Source organism: Gracilinanus agilis, chromosome 2 (assembly GCF_016433145.1).
Source record: "Gracilinanus agilis isolate LMUSP501 chromosome 2, AgileGrace, whole genome shotgun sequence".
Taxonomy (NCBI): domain Eukaryota; kingdom Metazoa; phylum Chordata; class Mammalia; order Didelphimorphia; family Didelphidae; genus Gracilinanus; species Gracilinanus agilis.
Window position 1 is genome coordinate 545,291,667 of NC_058131.1, and position 14,741 is coordinate 545,306,407.

A 14,741-nucleotide genomic window follows, 5' to 3' on the forward strand; every position below is an offset into this window, starting at 1 on the left:
CTCATTGTTACATAGGGAAATTAGTGGTTGCAAACTTTTATGACATCATAAGTAGCCTGGCAGTAGAAAATGGGAAGGAAAGTCTGAGAAAAGTGGAGGAAACATCCATCACCTCCTATGAGGCACAGCATGGGAGAAGTGAATGATGTTATAATAGCTAGGGAGATGGAGGGAAGAATGACAAATCTTATGGTGGGAAGTATTATTTAGTCTGCTCAAGGTGATAAGCAAAGAAAAGTTAATAATCTAAAATAGAATTTTAAAAATCCCCTAAACCTATTCACCCCCTTAGGGCAAATCATTCCAGCCAAGTGAGAGAAAAAGGTTGCATTTATCCCTTTTCAGATTCTTTTGCACACACCAGGCTCCCCTATAGCTACCTGCCTTTATAGCAAATTGCAGGATAATTAGAATTTTTAGAGTAAAGGAATCCTCCCCACTTTTTACTCCTCATCCACACTAATCATTGATCTTTATCTTATACATGGAAACTTCTTCACAGTGAATTTTACTATTCTTAGCAGGATGGACCTCCCACCCCCTTGCTCCATTATGGGATATTGTATCTAAAGGGCTGTTGGGAACATCTCATCAAATCTAGTCCTATTTGTGCTGTGCCTATTAATTTACATTCTTTCTCAGCCTAGTGTCAATCACATTATTAACCAGAACTTCAGCGGCCTCTCAGTCTTTGTAAAGAGGTCCAGAGGAACTGAAATCTGTAGCCAGACGACTACTTAAATCCTGGTGTCAAGATGAAAGATTAAATTCTCATCCTTCATTCTCAATTTCCCTTCTGATATCTTTTCTGTATGTCAGTAATTATTTTTCCCCCTTTATAAAATATTATTTTCTCTTTTGTGTGTGACTTTTGATTCTTGGCATATGTAGTTCCTTTTTAAAATATTCATTATTTTAAAACATAAGGCTTCTAGGTATTTTATGAATGCTATCATTTAAAAAAATTTTTAATTGCATATTGGTTCTAAGACAGAGGAGTAGTAAGGGTTAGGCAATGGGGATTCAGTGACTTAGCCAGGATCACACAGCTAGAAAAAGTCTGAGGGCAGATTTGACCTCAGATCTATTTTTAGGTCTGGTTCTCAATCCATTGAGCCACCCAATTTCTTTCTCCTTTTATTTCTTAATATTATGCCATATTTTCATTATCTAATGCCCATCTTTGCTTTGAAGTCTCTGAGAATTATAGAATGTAAGCTCTTTTAGGTAGAGACTATTTGTACTCTTAGCCCAATGCTGACTCCATCGCAGGACTTAACAAATATTTGTTGAATGAGTGAACTGAAAAGATTTAGTTGGAAGAGCCTTTACTGAATTTTTCAAAAAATTTCTTTAACTCTTCATCCTCTGAAGCAGGTGTTGGTACTTGAGCTGCAATGATCTTCATAAAGATTGTTCTGCTCATGTTTACCATGACCATTAAAAGGCAAGATGAGCATTAATGAAATGATGTTTCTTTTGCTTTTAGGCACAGAATAAAACAAAATTCTTTATAACCTCTCCAAAGAGAACCTGTGAGCCATCCTTCTACTTAGTTACAAGTTTCTTCAATTTTCTGGTTTGATTTGTAGCACAAATTTCAACACTGATATGGTTCGGTTCTTCCAGTTATGTTGGGGCTCTCACATTTAGAATATCAGCAATTAAGTTAAAGTTTATAAGCATTCTAATAACTGTGTGATTAACTTTTTTTTAGCATCCTCTGTTCTCTCCTCTTTCTGCCAGTCTGCCACAATCACTACAGATACGTAATGGGACCTTCTAGAATTGAGGGCCATTTTGTATTTCTTTCTTTCTTGGTCACCATCATTGGAGAATTCATTACTTGTTAATTAGTCATTCATTTAGCTAATCTGGTCCTTGGAGAGCAGACACAGCTTGTCACTAGAACCCTACTTGAAGAAATTTCAACATTATGGAATTTTTCAGAGCTTGACATTTCACTGGCATTGAAATTGAGAAATTGAAGTTGGGTTGCCTTCTTGTCACCATGGCATAAGACTTTTATAGAAGCCACTAATGCCATATGAATGAGATACAGCAATTCCAGAAAATCAAGGTTACTCAAACAGGGGGATCAAATGGAGTAGTTTAGGTTTTATTCCCATCACCTGGTTTCTCCTCAGTTTTCTTGGTAGCAGAACTGGAGTGGTTTGTCATGTCCTTCTCCATTTCATTTTACAGATGAGGCAAACAGGGTTAAGTGATTTGTCCAGTGTCACAAAGCTAGTGTCGGGGCCAGATTTGAATGTATGAACATATTTTCCTGATTCCAAGCCCAGTGCTCTATTGTTCTACCTAGCTGCCCTTGCACACAAGATGACGTGTATTAGAATAGTTTCTTCACAAGTGCTTTCCCTTTATCAGGGGCATCACAGTGCCAGTTCTTACTTACTCTTCTCTGTTCTTTGAAAAGTAGTCAGACATGGATTATTTGGATTGCTTGTCTCCATGATTATAGCTTTGCATTTACATTCCATCAGATTCTTTGGTTGATCTGAAAATGATCTTTCTTTAGTCAAGTCCCTAAAGAATTTTGTTTGGACTTAGAGGATCATTGGTTTAGTCAGAAAGGACATCATAAGCTATCAAATTCTGCTTCTCATTTTACAAATTAATGAACCAAGATCCAGAGAGGCAACGTGAATTATCTAAGATCATACAGCTAGTAAGTAGATGAGAATTTCAGTCCAGTGCCTTATTTACTAGACCATGCTACTTCTCTCAGTAGGTAATAGAAGAGTCAGAAAACACATTTCAGCGTAATAGAATTTTTCAGAACTTGGTGTTTCACTGTCAGAATCTTCAAGTCAGAATCTTCACTTTATTACCTTTAGTAGATCATTTAATCTCTCATGGTCCTTGATATGCTTCTGCTTCAGAGATCTGAAGTTTCAGGGATCCTGGTGCGGGGTGAGGAAGCCGAGTGGCTCAGTGGATTGAGAGCCAGGCTTAGAGAGAGGAGGTCCTGGGTTAAAATCTGGATTCAGATACTTTCTAGCTGTGTGACCCTGGGCGAGTCACTTGACTCCCATTGGCTAGCCCTTATCCCTCTTCTGCCTTCAAATCAATACACAGTATTGATTCTAAGATGGAAGGTAAGGGTTTAAAAAGATACTAGATGACCTTGAAAAAGGGATGATCACTAAGACACATCCAACAAGGGATAATTCCATTTCTTTTTCAAGGATTCCAGTGAGAGTGATGCATTATTTTCTAAGTAAATACATTCCACTTTGGGGAAGCTCTAATTATTAGAAAGATTTTCCTGACATCCAGCCTAAATTAACCTCTTTGCAGCTTCCATCCATTATTCTCAGTTCTGCCCTCTCTGGCCAGATGGAGTAAATCTAATTCCTCTTCCAGATGACAACCCTTAAAATACTTGAAGACAGCTATCATGTCCCTCCTCCCCTACATTTTTTTCTTCTCCTTGTTCAACACCCCCATTTCCTTCAACTTATCCTCTTGTGTTAAAGACTCAGGGTTCTCTACCATCTGGATTGGATTGTCCTCCACTGTATACTCTCCAGCTCATCTATGTCCCCTTTAAACTGTGGTGCTTATAATGGAACATAATATTCTGGATGTAGTCTGAATAGGGCAGATGGAATAGAGACTGTGACCTTTTTATTCCTGGAAATTATGCTTCTTTTCATGTAGCCCTAGATTGCATTAGCTCTTTTGGCTGCCACTTCAACCTGCTGACTCATATTGAATTTGCAGTAGACTGAAACCCTTAGCCTTTTTTTCAGAAATATTACTAAAGAACTATGCCTCCCCATCCTGTACTTGAGGAGCTGATTCTTTGAACCCAAGTGGGAGACTTTACATTTATTGAATTTTACCTTATTAGATATAGCCCAGGGTTCTAGAATGCCAAGATCTTTTGGATCCTGATTCTAACCTCCATTGTGATTGCCCTTCTTCCTTAATTTGAACTATGCAAATTTAATGAGATTGGAATCTATACTTCTCTAACACATTATGCAATAATTCTTTCCTGAAAACTTCTTAACAGGGCCATGCACTTGAAGCCAATCTACAGAATGAATTCCTAGAAATTGCCTGCATATGTAAGACTGTGATTTGCTGCAGAGTTACTCCTCTTCAGAAAGCCCAAGTGGTGGAATTGGTTAAGGAGTACAGGAAGGCAGTCACTTTGGCCATAGGAGATGGGGCCAATGATATCAGCATGATAAAAAGTAAGGGGGCATAAAATAAAAACTATGTATTTTATATCCATCAAATGGTCTAATGGGAGAGGGAAACTAATCCAATTATATAAAATAAAGGCTTCTTGCTGTAAAGTTTAAATTAATATCCAATAACTTCAAGTATTATATTTTATAAGATTTATTAGTAATCACTTGAAGTAGAAGAAATACAAGAACAAAAGTAAAAGCCTGAGTAAAGCCATGTGAGCAAAATTCTCCTGCCTGGCTCTCATCCAACCACTACAGCTGCATTTGAGGGAGCAGAGAGCAAGGGCAGACCTACACAAAACTTCTATCTTCTCTACGTTAGTACATTGGCGTAAATACGTAAATGGGATGCTGGGAGAGAGAGTCCCTGGGGAGCAAATTCTAATTCTAATTACACATTGCCCCCATGATATAGTAGTTGGTCTTGTTGTGATCAGGCAGACTTGGCATCAAGCCCAGCCTCTTACATGTACTGGCTTTGGGACCTTGAGAAAATCACTCAACTCCTCAATATTCAAGGTAGCTTTTTCAGACTAAGTCACAAAACAGTTTATCATATGCATGTGACAAAGAGGGAGATTCCTTTACTATGGGCCTCCCTTTGCTGATGGAAATAACTGTCTGGACCAAAGTTTTAAAAAATGCATAAAATCAACTTTTTCTATTAATGCAATCATTATAATTAATCATATAATCTCCATAAAATAGATTATTCTATTATTATAGCTACTACTAGCAGTGGCTTATTTTAAAACTTTTGTCATTTTTCAATCAATGATTTCTATTAGAATTGGATGTTGCTTGAAATGTATTAGAAACATATGTGATTTACCTTGGGTGATATAGCTTGTAGTGTCAGAGATGGGATGTGAAACTAGGTCTTCCACTCGAAGCTCAGCATTCATTCCATGAAGTTGTGCTGCTTCAAGTAAGGCATCCAGGTCTTCTAAGATTGTTTCACCAAGCTGACTGTGTGGTGCTTGTTGACAGATTCATTTTTAAAAGAGTTAAATGAGCATTTTAAAAATTGCTGGGTCTTCATTTCTGTCTTCTTCACTTTCCAGGTGCACATATAGGAGTTGGCATCAGTGGTCAGGAAGGAATGCAAGCAGTTTTAGCCAGTGACTACTCCTTTGCACAATTTCGATATCTCCAGCGACTCCTCCTGGTTCATGGAAGGTGGTCCTATTTCCGCATGTGTAAATTTCTGTGCTATTTCTTCTACAAGAATTTTGCTTTCACCCTTGTGCACTTCTGGTTTGGATTCTTTTGTGGTTTCTCAGCACAGGTTGGTAATAAGTATTTTTCTTTCTTTGACTAGATCCCTAAACTGAAGAAAACCCTTCCATGTGTCTTATTTTGATTTACTAGGACCTGTTTTTCAAACTTAAAAAATGTTGTGGATCTATTACTAAAAATTATTTTAAGTGCTGAGTGAAAATGACAGTAAATTTTTAGAATGATAATGAATAATTGACAAACACTGAACATAAGAGAATATGTGTTTAACTTGTTTGTATTGTCCAAAAAAATCATAGAGTCATGGGATCTTCACACCAGAAGGGAATATGGAGATCGTTTGCTACAACTGCTTTTTACAGAGAGGGAGACTGAGATCCATGAAAATAAAAAAATGTGCTTTGGTGTATATAGTGATTTTTAGGCACTTAAAGTAAATGGTAACCACAGTGTACCTTTTCTTTCTTACTTATTAATAAAATCTTATTTACTTGCTTTGTTATATGTTGGGAGGAAATTTTGACTTTTGTACTATAGTCTGAATACCATTGAAGGAAAATCAAATTGTGAGTTCTGACTACCACAATATCCAATAGCAATTTTAGATTTTATTGCCCTGAAAGTAAGTGTTTGAGACTGGGATTCAGTCATTAATGCCCAGCCATAATTATTATTCTTGATACAGTTTTTGGTCATCCCACAGCAGGTTTTCTTCACCCATGTTGCCATTTATACTTCCCTTCTATCTTCCTCCCCCTCAGGCCCCTTCCCTGCTAGATCCTTGGACTCTGCCCCTACCAGTCAGGCAGCTAGTATTTATTAAGCTCTTGATTTGGTTCAGGACTGTGATAAGTGCTAAGGATACAAAGAAAGAGAAAAAAAAAAGTTCCTTCCCTCAAAGTACTCATACCCTAATGGAAAAAAACAGCATGAAAACAATTATGTAAAACATATATATGTATGTATCTGTCTGTCTATCTATCTATCTGTCTGTCTCTATCTGTCTGTCTGTCTCTGTCTTTTTATCTACCTACCTACCTACCTACCTACCTAACTAACTAATAAATTGGAACCTGAGAAAGGCTTCCTTCAGAAAGAAACATTTTAGGTTAGACTTAAGGGAAATCAGGTCTTAACCTCTTTTTACAGATATTCCCATCCCATACCTTCAGACTTATATCAATTCTTATTTTCTCTTTCTGGTTACCTTTTATGAATTCTTTTCCCCCTTTAGAATATAAGAGGAGGGATAATCTTCCTTACTTGTAGTTCTATTTCAAGTGCTTAGCATAGAGCCTGGAATATAATAAACTTTTTTTTGTTTTGTTTTGTTTTGTTTTGTTTTAAACCCCTGCACTTCGGTGTATTGTTTCATAGGTGGAAGATTGGTAAGGGTGGGCAATGGGGGTCAAGTGACTTGCCCAGGGTCACACAGCTGGGAAGTGGCTGAGGCCGGGTTTGAACCTAGGACCTCCTGTCTCTAGGCCTGACTCTCACTCCACTGAGCTACCCAGCTGCCCCTATAATAAACTTTTAATGAATTATTTATCTAGCTTTATAATTTAACAGTGATAATATTCATATTACTTCTAAATTTGAATTGTGGTTAATGTCTTCATCAAGGAAGAACAATCAACCAATTCATTTATCAGTGCTGATTATAAATAATAAAAACTTTTTAGAAGAAAGATAGCATATCATGAACTACAGGTATCAGTATAAAAGAATTTTGCCTCTGAATCCTTAATGTGAAATATGAGATGTGAAATTCAAGTATATCAGTGAAATTAGAAAAAAAATCTCAACACAATAAAGTATTTTTCTATAATGATGATAACTATTCATGTTGATATTGATTTTTCCATGCTAAACAAAACCAGAAGACAAAAGGAAATTGCAATTAAATGGAAGGATGGCTCATCAATTTTCCTTAGACAAGTGAATAAGGAAGTTGAGGGAGTTAGTTTGGCCATATACCCAAGTCAATAAGAAATATCCTTTTCATAGGACACTTTATCATCGTGTCTTTCAGTACTTGCAAAGAGAATAAACAAAAAGACCACCATGAAGATAATAGCAGTTTATATACCAATAACTGTGAGGATGAAAAGACAGAAAAAGTCTAATTTGCCAAAATCATCCAATTCCAGTTAACATTTATTTTGATACTTGGTGACTTCAGTGCCAAGGTAGTCCCAGAGGAAGATATTGAAAAACACATTGAAAAATATGGCTGAGATTTGAGGAATAGGAGACCAGAAACCTTGTGCTTTTTTTTAAAAAAAATCATTTTTATCATTATTACTTTCTTCCAGAAGAGAGTAGGAACCCAATGGCATACAATGAAGTTTACTGTAACAGCAGACATGAAAAAACTGATTACTAATGACACACACACACACACACACACACACACACACACACACACACACATCAGAATCAATTTTTTGGGCAATTAGACTACTGACTAGTTAGATCAAAGGTCAACATTAATATCAGATAGAAAGAAAACAAATACAATATGTAACAACCTCATTTCTTACCAATTCAATTGAACTGAGGAGAATAAAAAGTGGGAAATTAAAATAATCACCATCTTGTGCAAAACTTTAACTTATGTAAAGGAGCTGCCAAGGTTCTTGCTTAGCTGGCAAATTTTGATTTTTTTTTTTTTTTTTTTTGCCAAAGTTAGAGACATAGCAGCCAACGACATTACCAACATAGAAGGCAAATGTGCTTGTAAAAGACTATAGAAGGGGCAGCTGTGTAGCTCAGTGGATTGAGAGCCAGGCCTAGAGACGGGAGGTTCAAATTTGGCCTCAGACACTTCCCAGCTGTGTGACCCCGGACAAGTCACTTAACCCCCATTGCCTAGCCCTTACCACTCTTCCGCCTTGGAGACAATACACAGTATTGACTCCAAGATGGAAGGTAAGGATTTAAAAACAAAAACAAAAACAAAAGACTATAGAGGAGTATGACAGAAGAGTATAAGCATTACCTCCCATATTAAATAATGAAAAGCAAATAGAAATGAAAATAAATCCATAGAAAACTTGGCATGAGACCTAATTAAGCCAAATTACTCCAAGAAAATTAAAAGTTGAAACTCTATAGTACTAGTTTCCTATACTGGTAATACTAAATAGGTAAATGAAGAATATATTTATTATATTATACTTATAAATATGTAAATAATATATTTCTAATAATAAAATAAATATATGAGTAGAGACTAGAAGATAATAAATAAATGAAAAATGAAAAAATGTTTTAGGTAACCCAAGTAAATATGGTAGGTATCATGGTATATATAGCAAATAGAAAACTGGTCTTTGAGTTGGGAAAACTTGAGTTCAAGATGAACATTTGCAATACGGTAGATGTGTGACCCTGGGTAACTTGAGCTCAGATTGCTAAACAACTCTCTGAGTCTCTGCATTGGGGAGATATTGGCAGAGAAAGTGCCTTAACCCTTCCTTTCTCCCTGACCCCCAAAAGGAATAATGATAATGGCTAACATTTACATGCAGTTTTAGTTTTTTCAAAGTTTACATTTGTTATCTCATTGGCCTTTGCCACAATCCTGTGAGATAGGTCATAGAATCATCAGATCGTAGATTCAAGGGACCTCAGAGACCATCTAGTAGACTTTCATTTATAGACATAGGAATGGAGTCCCAGGCCGGTATTGAGCAAGGCCATACAAATAGAGAGTGCCAAAGCAGATTTTGAACCCAGCAACTCTTGACTCCAGATTCACTAGGTTTTCCAGCATGTTCTCATTCTATAGATGAGAAAAATGAGGCTCAGAGAAGATTAAGTGATTTGTCCAGGTCACACAGCTGGGGAGTTTCTAAAGTGGATTTAAAGTCCTTGTCTTCATAATTCTATCTACTATATCCCATTTTCCCTCAGGCACAATGGAAAGATCCTTGTTGGGCACAATTAATCTATAGCATATTGCAAAAGATGACCTGCATTAAAGAAATGAGGCGACTTATGACCAGATATGGAAGGAGGAAGTTATGGGATGAGAGGGAGGGATAATAGGTAGAGACCAAGGAAGACTTCTAATATGACAGATCTTTTAGGAAAATCCATGGGAGAATGATGGCAAGCATCACAAAAGATGAGAAATAAGATGGTGTTACTCTACACATCTATTAAGCAAATACCCCCATTGAAAAGATCAAAGATCCATTTTAGGACTGAAGCATTATGGAAACATCTGAATAAAATCACAGCAAAATGTCTTAAAGCAACAAATAATCAGCTTTCATAAATAGGAGTGTAAACAAAGCATATTAAGTATTTTTCTAATCAATTTTTCCTGCTATGGATATTTGCTCATATTTGAGTTTTATTTAAGACATTCCTATCCATGACAAACATTTTTCTTTTAGAGATAAAAGGCTCCTTAGGGATCATCTAGTTCAACTTCCTCATCTAACAATTGAAGAAACTGAGACTCAGAGGAATTAAGTAGTTGAAGTCATGTAGATAGTAAACTACAGAGACAGATTTTGATACCATGTCCTTTGACTTCAAATCCAGTGATCTTTCCATCGCACCAATGTGCTTCTCTGATCCAGAAGTATGGGAGTAAATGTTAAATGATGAACTCTTCCAAAAAAAAAAAAAAGAGCAGATACTTTTTTTGGTGTCATACTTTTAAGTTTAATCTGCATCACCAATGTTTTCTTCCTTGCTTTCTTAAATGTATACACTTAACAAAACAAAATATCATCTTAATTTGAAACACTTGCTGATTGCCAAGATGTATATGCTCACAATGAAAAGAGTTGATTCCAGTCTATCCCTGGATTTTGTTATGTACATTTTGCTAAATTTTATTAAATCTAATGATATTTTGAATGTACTAAGAGAGCTTGATATGCAAAAGAACCTTATGAGATCTTTTGTAAGGAAAAGAACAACCCTCTAGTTTATTATTTTTATAAGGTCAAAATGTTTTTTTTTTTTACTTGAGCATTCTAAAAGTGAGAAAGACCTGCATGTCCTTGACCTTTTCCCCTTAAAACCAAAGTAATTTAGAGAAAACTAAAAAAATAAAACAAAAATAGATTGTGCCCATATTAGTCACCTCTCATTACTAATGATGGAGCTCTTTGTAGGTAGGGGGAAAGAGAATGAAATCTTGTTTTCAGATTCTGGGTGATATAAGAATTGATCCTGTTGATATTTCTCAAGTTCCCATTCACAAATTCACAATCAGGATATCCTTTTTAATAGTGGGAATGGAGAGAAATGGAACATTTGCGTGCTCACGAGTTTTGAGTTATACTTCTCCTGTCTTTTAACATGGAAAAGTATTAAAATTTGGCCCATTCAATTCATAACCGTCCAAGTCCTGTTTATTTAGGGGTTTCTCTAAGAGACTAAGTTCCATCCCATGCTAGTTTGGGGCACATGAGGTTTTTATGTCACATAGGGTGGAGTAACAAGTGAACCTGGAAAATCCCTGTTAACTGGCAGAGGTGCAGGCTGACCCCTCCTAGTGCCAGCTCCACCCCCATTTGGCATTTTATGTGGGCACAGATTTCTGATGGGCTGTTAGTGATTTATACATGGTGCTATGTGACATAGAAAGCCAAGCATACCATGATAAGGCCATCTCTAAACCAAACTGTGAACTAGAAGTGTTAGCCTTAGCGCAAGTAGGGAATGTGACATCATCTAGGCTAATGCTCTTATTATACAGATGTGGTAACTGAAGCCCAGAGATGTAGGTGACTCATACCTCATCACACAATAACAGAAGCAGGATGCAAACTCGGGTCCTCTGACTCAAAATCTGGAACTTTGTCTGTTATTCCAACCTTTTTGTCATTCAGTTGGTGTTCCACAACTTCCCATCTCCTAATTTTGTACAAAAAACGCCACCCCCTTTTCAGTGATCTGATAAAATAATTTATACCAAAATGTTAGTTATTCTCAGAAGTATTTGTGTTTTTTAAACTCAATTCTATTGATATCTTTTTTTATATCATTTTCTGTCCAGAATATACCCCTCCTCTTGCCCTTTCCAGTAAATCATCCCTCAAAATAAAGATTTTTTTTTAAAAAGGAAAAAAAAAAGTAGTTTAGCAAAAGCTATGTCTGATAGTATACATAATCTAATATCCTCATAGTATCTGGTCTATGCAAATAAGGAAGAATCTAATATCCTCATAGAATCTGGTCTATGCAAATAAGGGAGAGAGTTCCACTTTGTCAACTCTTCATGATCATTATAATTATATTGCAGTCCTTTTCTTTTATTATGGTTATTGTTTCTGTTTTTACACTGTCACTGCATCTATTTAAAAATTATTAGTTATACTTTCACCACTCTTTGACTTTAAAAGAAGACTTCTGGAGAGAATAATACTTAAATCAAAGGAATGAATTTATAAAGGTAGAATATAGGCAGGGGATTCCAAGATTTTTTTTACCACTCTGAATGAGGTAGAAGTTTTATTGTTGAGATATGCCCTTAGAGGTGGGCATGGTGCATACAGTATTAAGTCTCTAAATTCTCTACCTTTCTCCAACCCCTATTCTCAGGTTTTCATCAGGAATCTAAATACCAACTCTTCTGCCTTAGAGCCAATCCACTGTATTGACTCCAAGACGGAAGGTAAGGGTTTCAAAAGCTAAAGGAAAAAAGAAATAAATACCAAAAATTCTCTTGTGAAACTCACAATTTCATCTATAGATATGCCATTTGCCCAGAAATTTTATTTCCTTTCCTATCCTGGTGAACTAGGTTAAATAATTTGGAGGGAAGCATCAAAGCCCCCTTTGCCTCTCTTCCATGAGCTTAGGGTTAGCTTTAAGAAAAACTCTCTTGGAGGGGGTTGGTATAGGTAGGTGGCTCAATGGATTGAAAGTCAGTCCTAGAGACAGGGGGTCCTACTTCAAATCTGGCCTCAGATACTTCCTAGCTGTGAGACCCTGGGCAAGTCACTTGGCCCCATTGTCTAGCCCTTATCTCTTTTCTGCCTTAGAAGGGTTTTAAAAAAGAACTCTTTGATTCTTCTTGGCTTCATCTTGGTCCTTTTGTTTTTCACTTGTGTCTGACTCTTCATGACCCCATTTGGGGTTTTCTTGACAAAGATACTGGAATGGCTTGCCATTTCCTTTTCCAGCTCAGTTTACAGATGAGGAATCTGAAGCAGAGTTGAGTAACTTGCCCGGTATCCCAGTTAGTGTCTGATGCCAGATTTAAACTCAAGAAGATGAGTCTTTCTGATTCCAGGTCTGGCACTCTTTCCCCTGTGCCCCACAGTTTGACCCTTTTGACTTCCTAAAACTAATACTGTCTTCCAAGCTTTAAGGTATATACCAATTTGAAGGTTTTAGAATCCTTCCATTTCTCCTGGCTTGTGATCTATGTATGTATTGTAAGAAAACTCTTACAAAGGTAAATCAGAAAGGGAAACGCTGGTATGGTGTTACTGAGGTTAGCCAAGAGTGTTGATTAGCTAACCCTCAGAGCCACCCTAACTGACTGCTCAGGGAGCCAATGGCTTCTCCCTTGAGGCCCCATTCACCCTTACAAAAGATTATCTGATTGCCTTTATTTAACTAAAGTTGGTTTAATAACAAGTCTTAAAGAGAAGGGATTTTGGATAGAGGGAAGTAGGGATTTCCCTCAACCTTAAGCACAGATTGGTTTTCAAGTATCTGTCAGGTTTTGAGCTGAGCCCAAGGCTCACAGGCTTATGGAGGGTTTTTTCTTCCTATTCTATATTATATCTAAGCTAGCTTTTATAAGTTCAAAGTCTTTAGCAGTAGAGAGCAAAAGGAGAAGAGATTCTGACCTTCAGAGCTGAGTTATCCTGTCTCTTTGGGCTAATGCCCCTAAAGACAGGTGTTACAGTTCAAGCAGCTCCCTTCAAATCCTTTTGTTCAATGGCACATCCACAGGAATACAGCTAGAGAAAACAGTTGGGAAAATCCCAAGAATAGGGGTAGTTTCTATACTGAGAGGTAGAGAGAGCTCCCTTTGTCCCAGGTCCAGGCAAGAGTTCCCTCAGAGAGCAACTGTCACCCTCTCCAGTCTCTCCCTTCCCCCTTCCAACTGCCTTTGTTGTCAATCAATCCTCTCTCCAACATTCCAGACCCTTTCTGTGCAATTTTTTCCATAGTATCTAACAGAAGTATCGGGTATTACTCTCACTCTTTCTAGCCTTTTCCAAGCCCCAGAGGGCTCTTTTGCCCTTGTTCAGCCTGATTGTGTTCCATTGGTAGCTTCCTACCAGTATCTTTTGCATATCCTTTATAATACTGTGGATCATAGTGGATTAGAGTGAATAAGATGGGATATGGAGCTCATATCTGAATAGTGGAGATAGCATGGGCAGAAACCCCAGCAGTTACCACCAATATAATTGGTATCTTCTGTTTCCTAATGATTTTGTTTAATCGTGTATAACTGATCTTTAAAAAACAACACAGATGTATCATGGAAGCGAGTATTTAAATTAAATTAAGTCAAAGCAAAAATGAAAGAAGCATTTATTTAAAAAATTAGGATGGTTTTCCTTAAATTTAGTAATTTAAATAAAAACATTATAGTAAGTTAATAGTGCCACTAGTATATATGCTCTGAGTGTTGGACAATTTGCATAAAATATTTTGAACATAAGTAACTCTATCTTAAAGGATAACCTTATTGGGCTCACAATTGAATAACTCTGAAGTTTAATTCCAATTTGTATTAACTCATGATTTGTTAAAATTGGATTATTGAGAGATATGTGTATGTAAATTTTTTTTAATTTAGCAATTATTTATTAAGAGGCAGCATAGTGTAGTAGATAGAGGATAACCACAGAGCCAAGAAGACCTTCATTTAAATGTTTCTTCTACCCACAAAAGGATCCACTGGATCCAATGTAGAAGGAAAAGGCAAAGCACTCCAGTATCCTTGCCAAGAAAACTCCAGTGATGACTATGATCTGTAGGGTTACAAAGAGTCAGACATGACTTAACAGCAACAAAATTTCCCCATTAAGGTTGATTGAGAACTTATCCTCTAACTTATAGCAATGGATCTCAGAATTTTTGGTCTCAAGATTCTTTTACACTCTCAAAAGTTATTGAGGAACTCCTCTTCACCCATGAGGTTTTATTTGTATACAATGTCTATTGATATTTAAAAATTAAATAATATTAGACATGAAAATAATTTTGACCTTGAGAACCTGGGGTGTGGGATGGAGACCCTCTTCCCTTCCCCAGTCTCCAGTTTGAGAACTGCTGATT

The 14,741-nt window shown here is 36.7% G+C and overlaps 1 protein-coding gene across 1 annotated transcript in view; it reads left to right on the forward strand.

Moving 5' to 3' along the window:
- The window catches only part of ATP8B4 (ATPase phospholipid transporting 8B4 (putative)), a 215,222-nt gene that overhangs the window by 169,359 nt on the left and 31,122 nt on the right, over positions 1-14,741 (forward strand). Inside the window, exons 16-17 of the mRNA XM_044660050.1 lie at positions 4,043-4,226; positions 5,291-5,514. Coding sequence (XP_044515985.1) covers positions 4,043-4,226; positions 5,291-5,514 — 408 coding nt within the window. The remainder of the gene's footprint in view (positions 1-4,042; positions 4,227-5,290; positions 5,515-14,741) is intronic.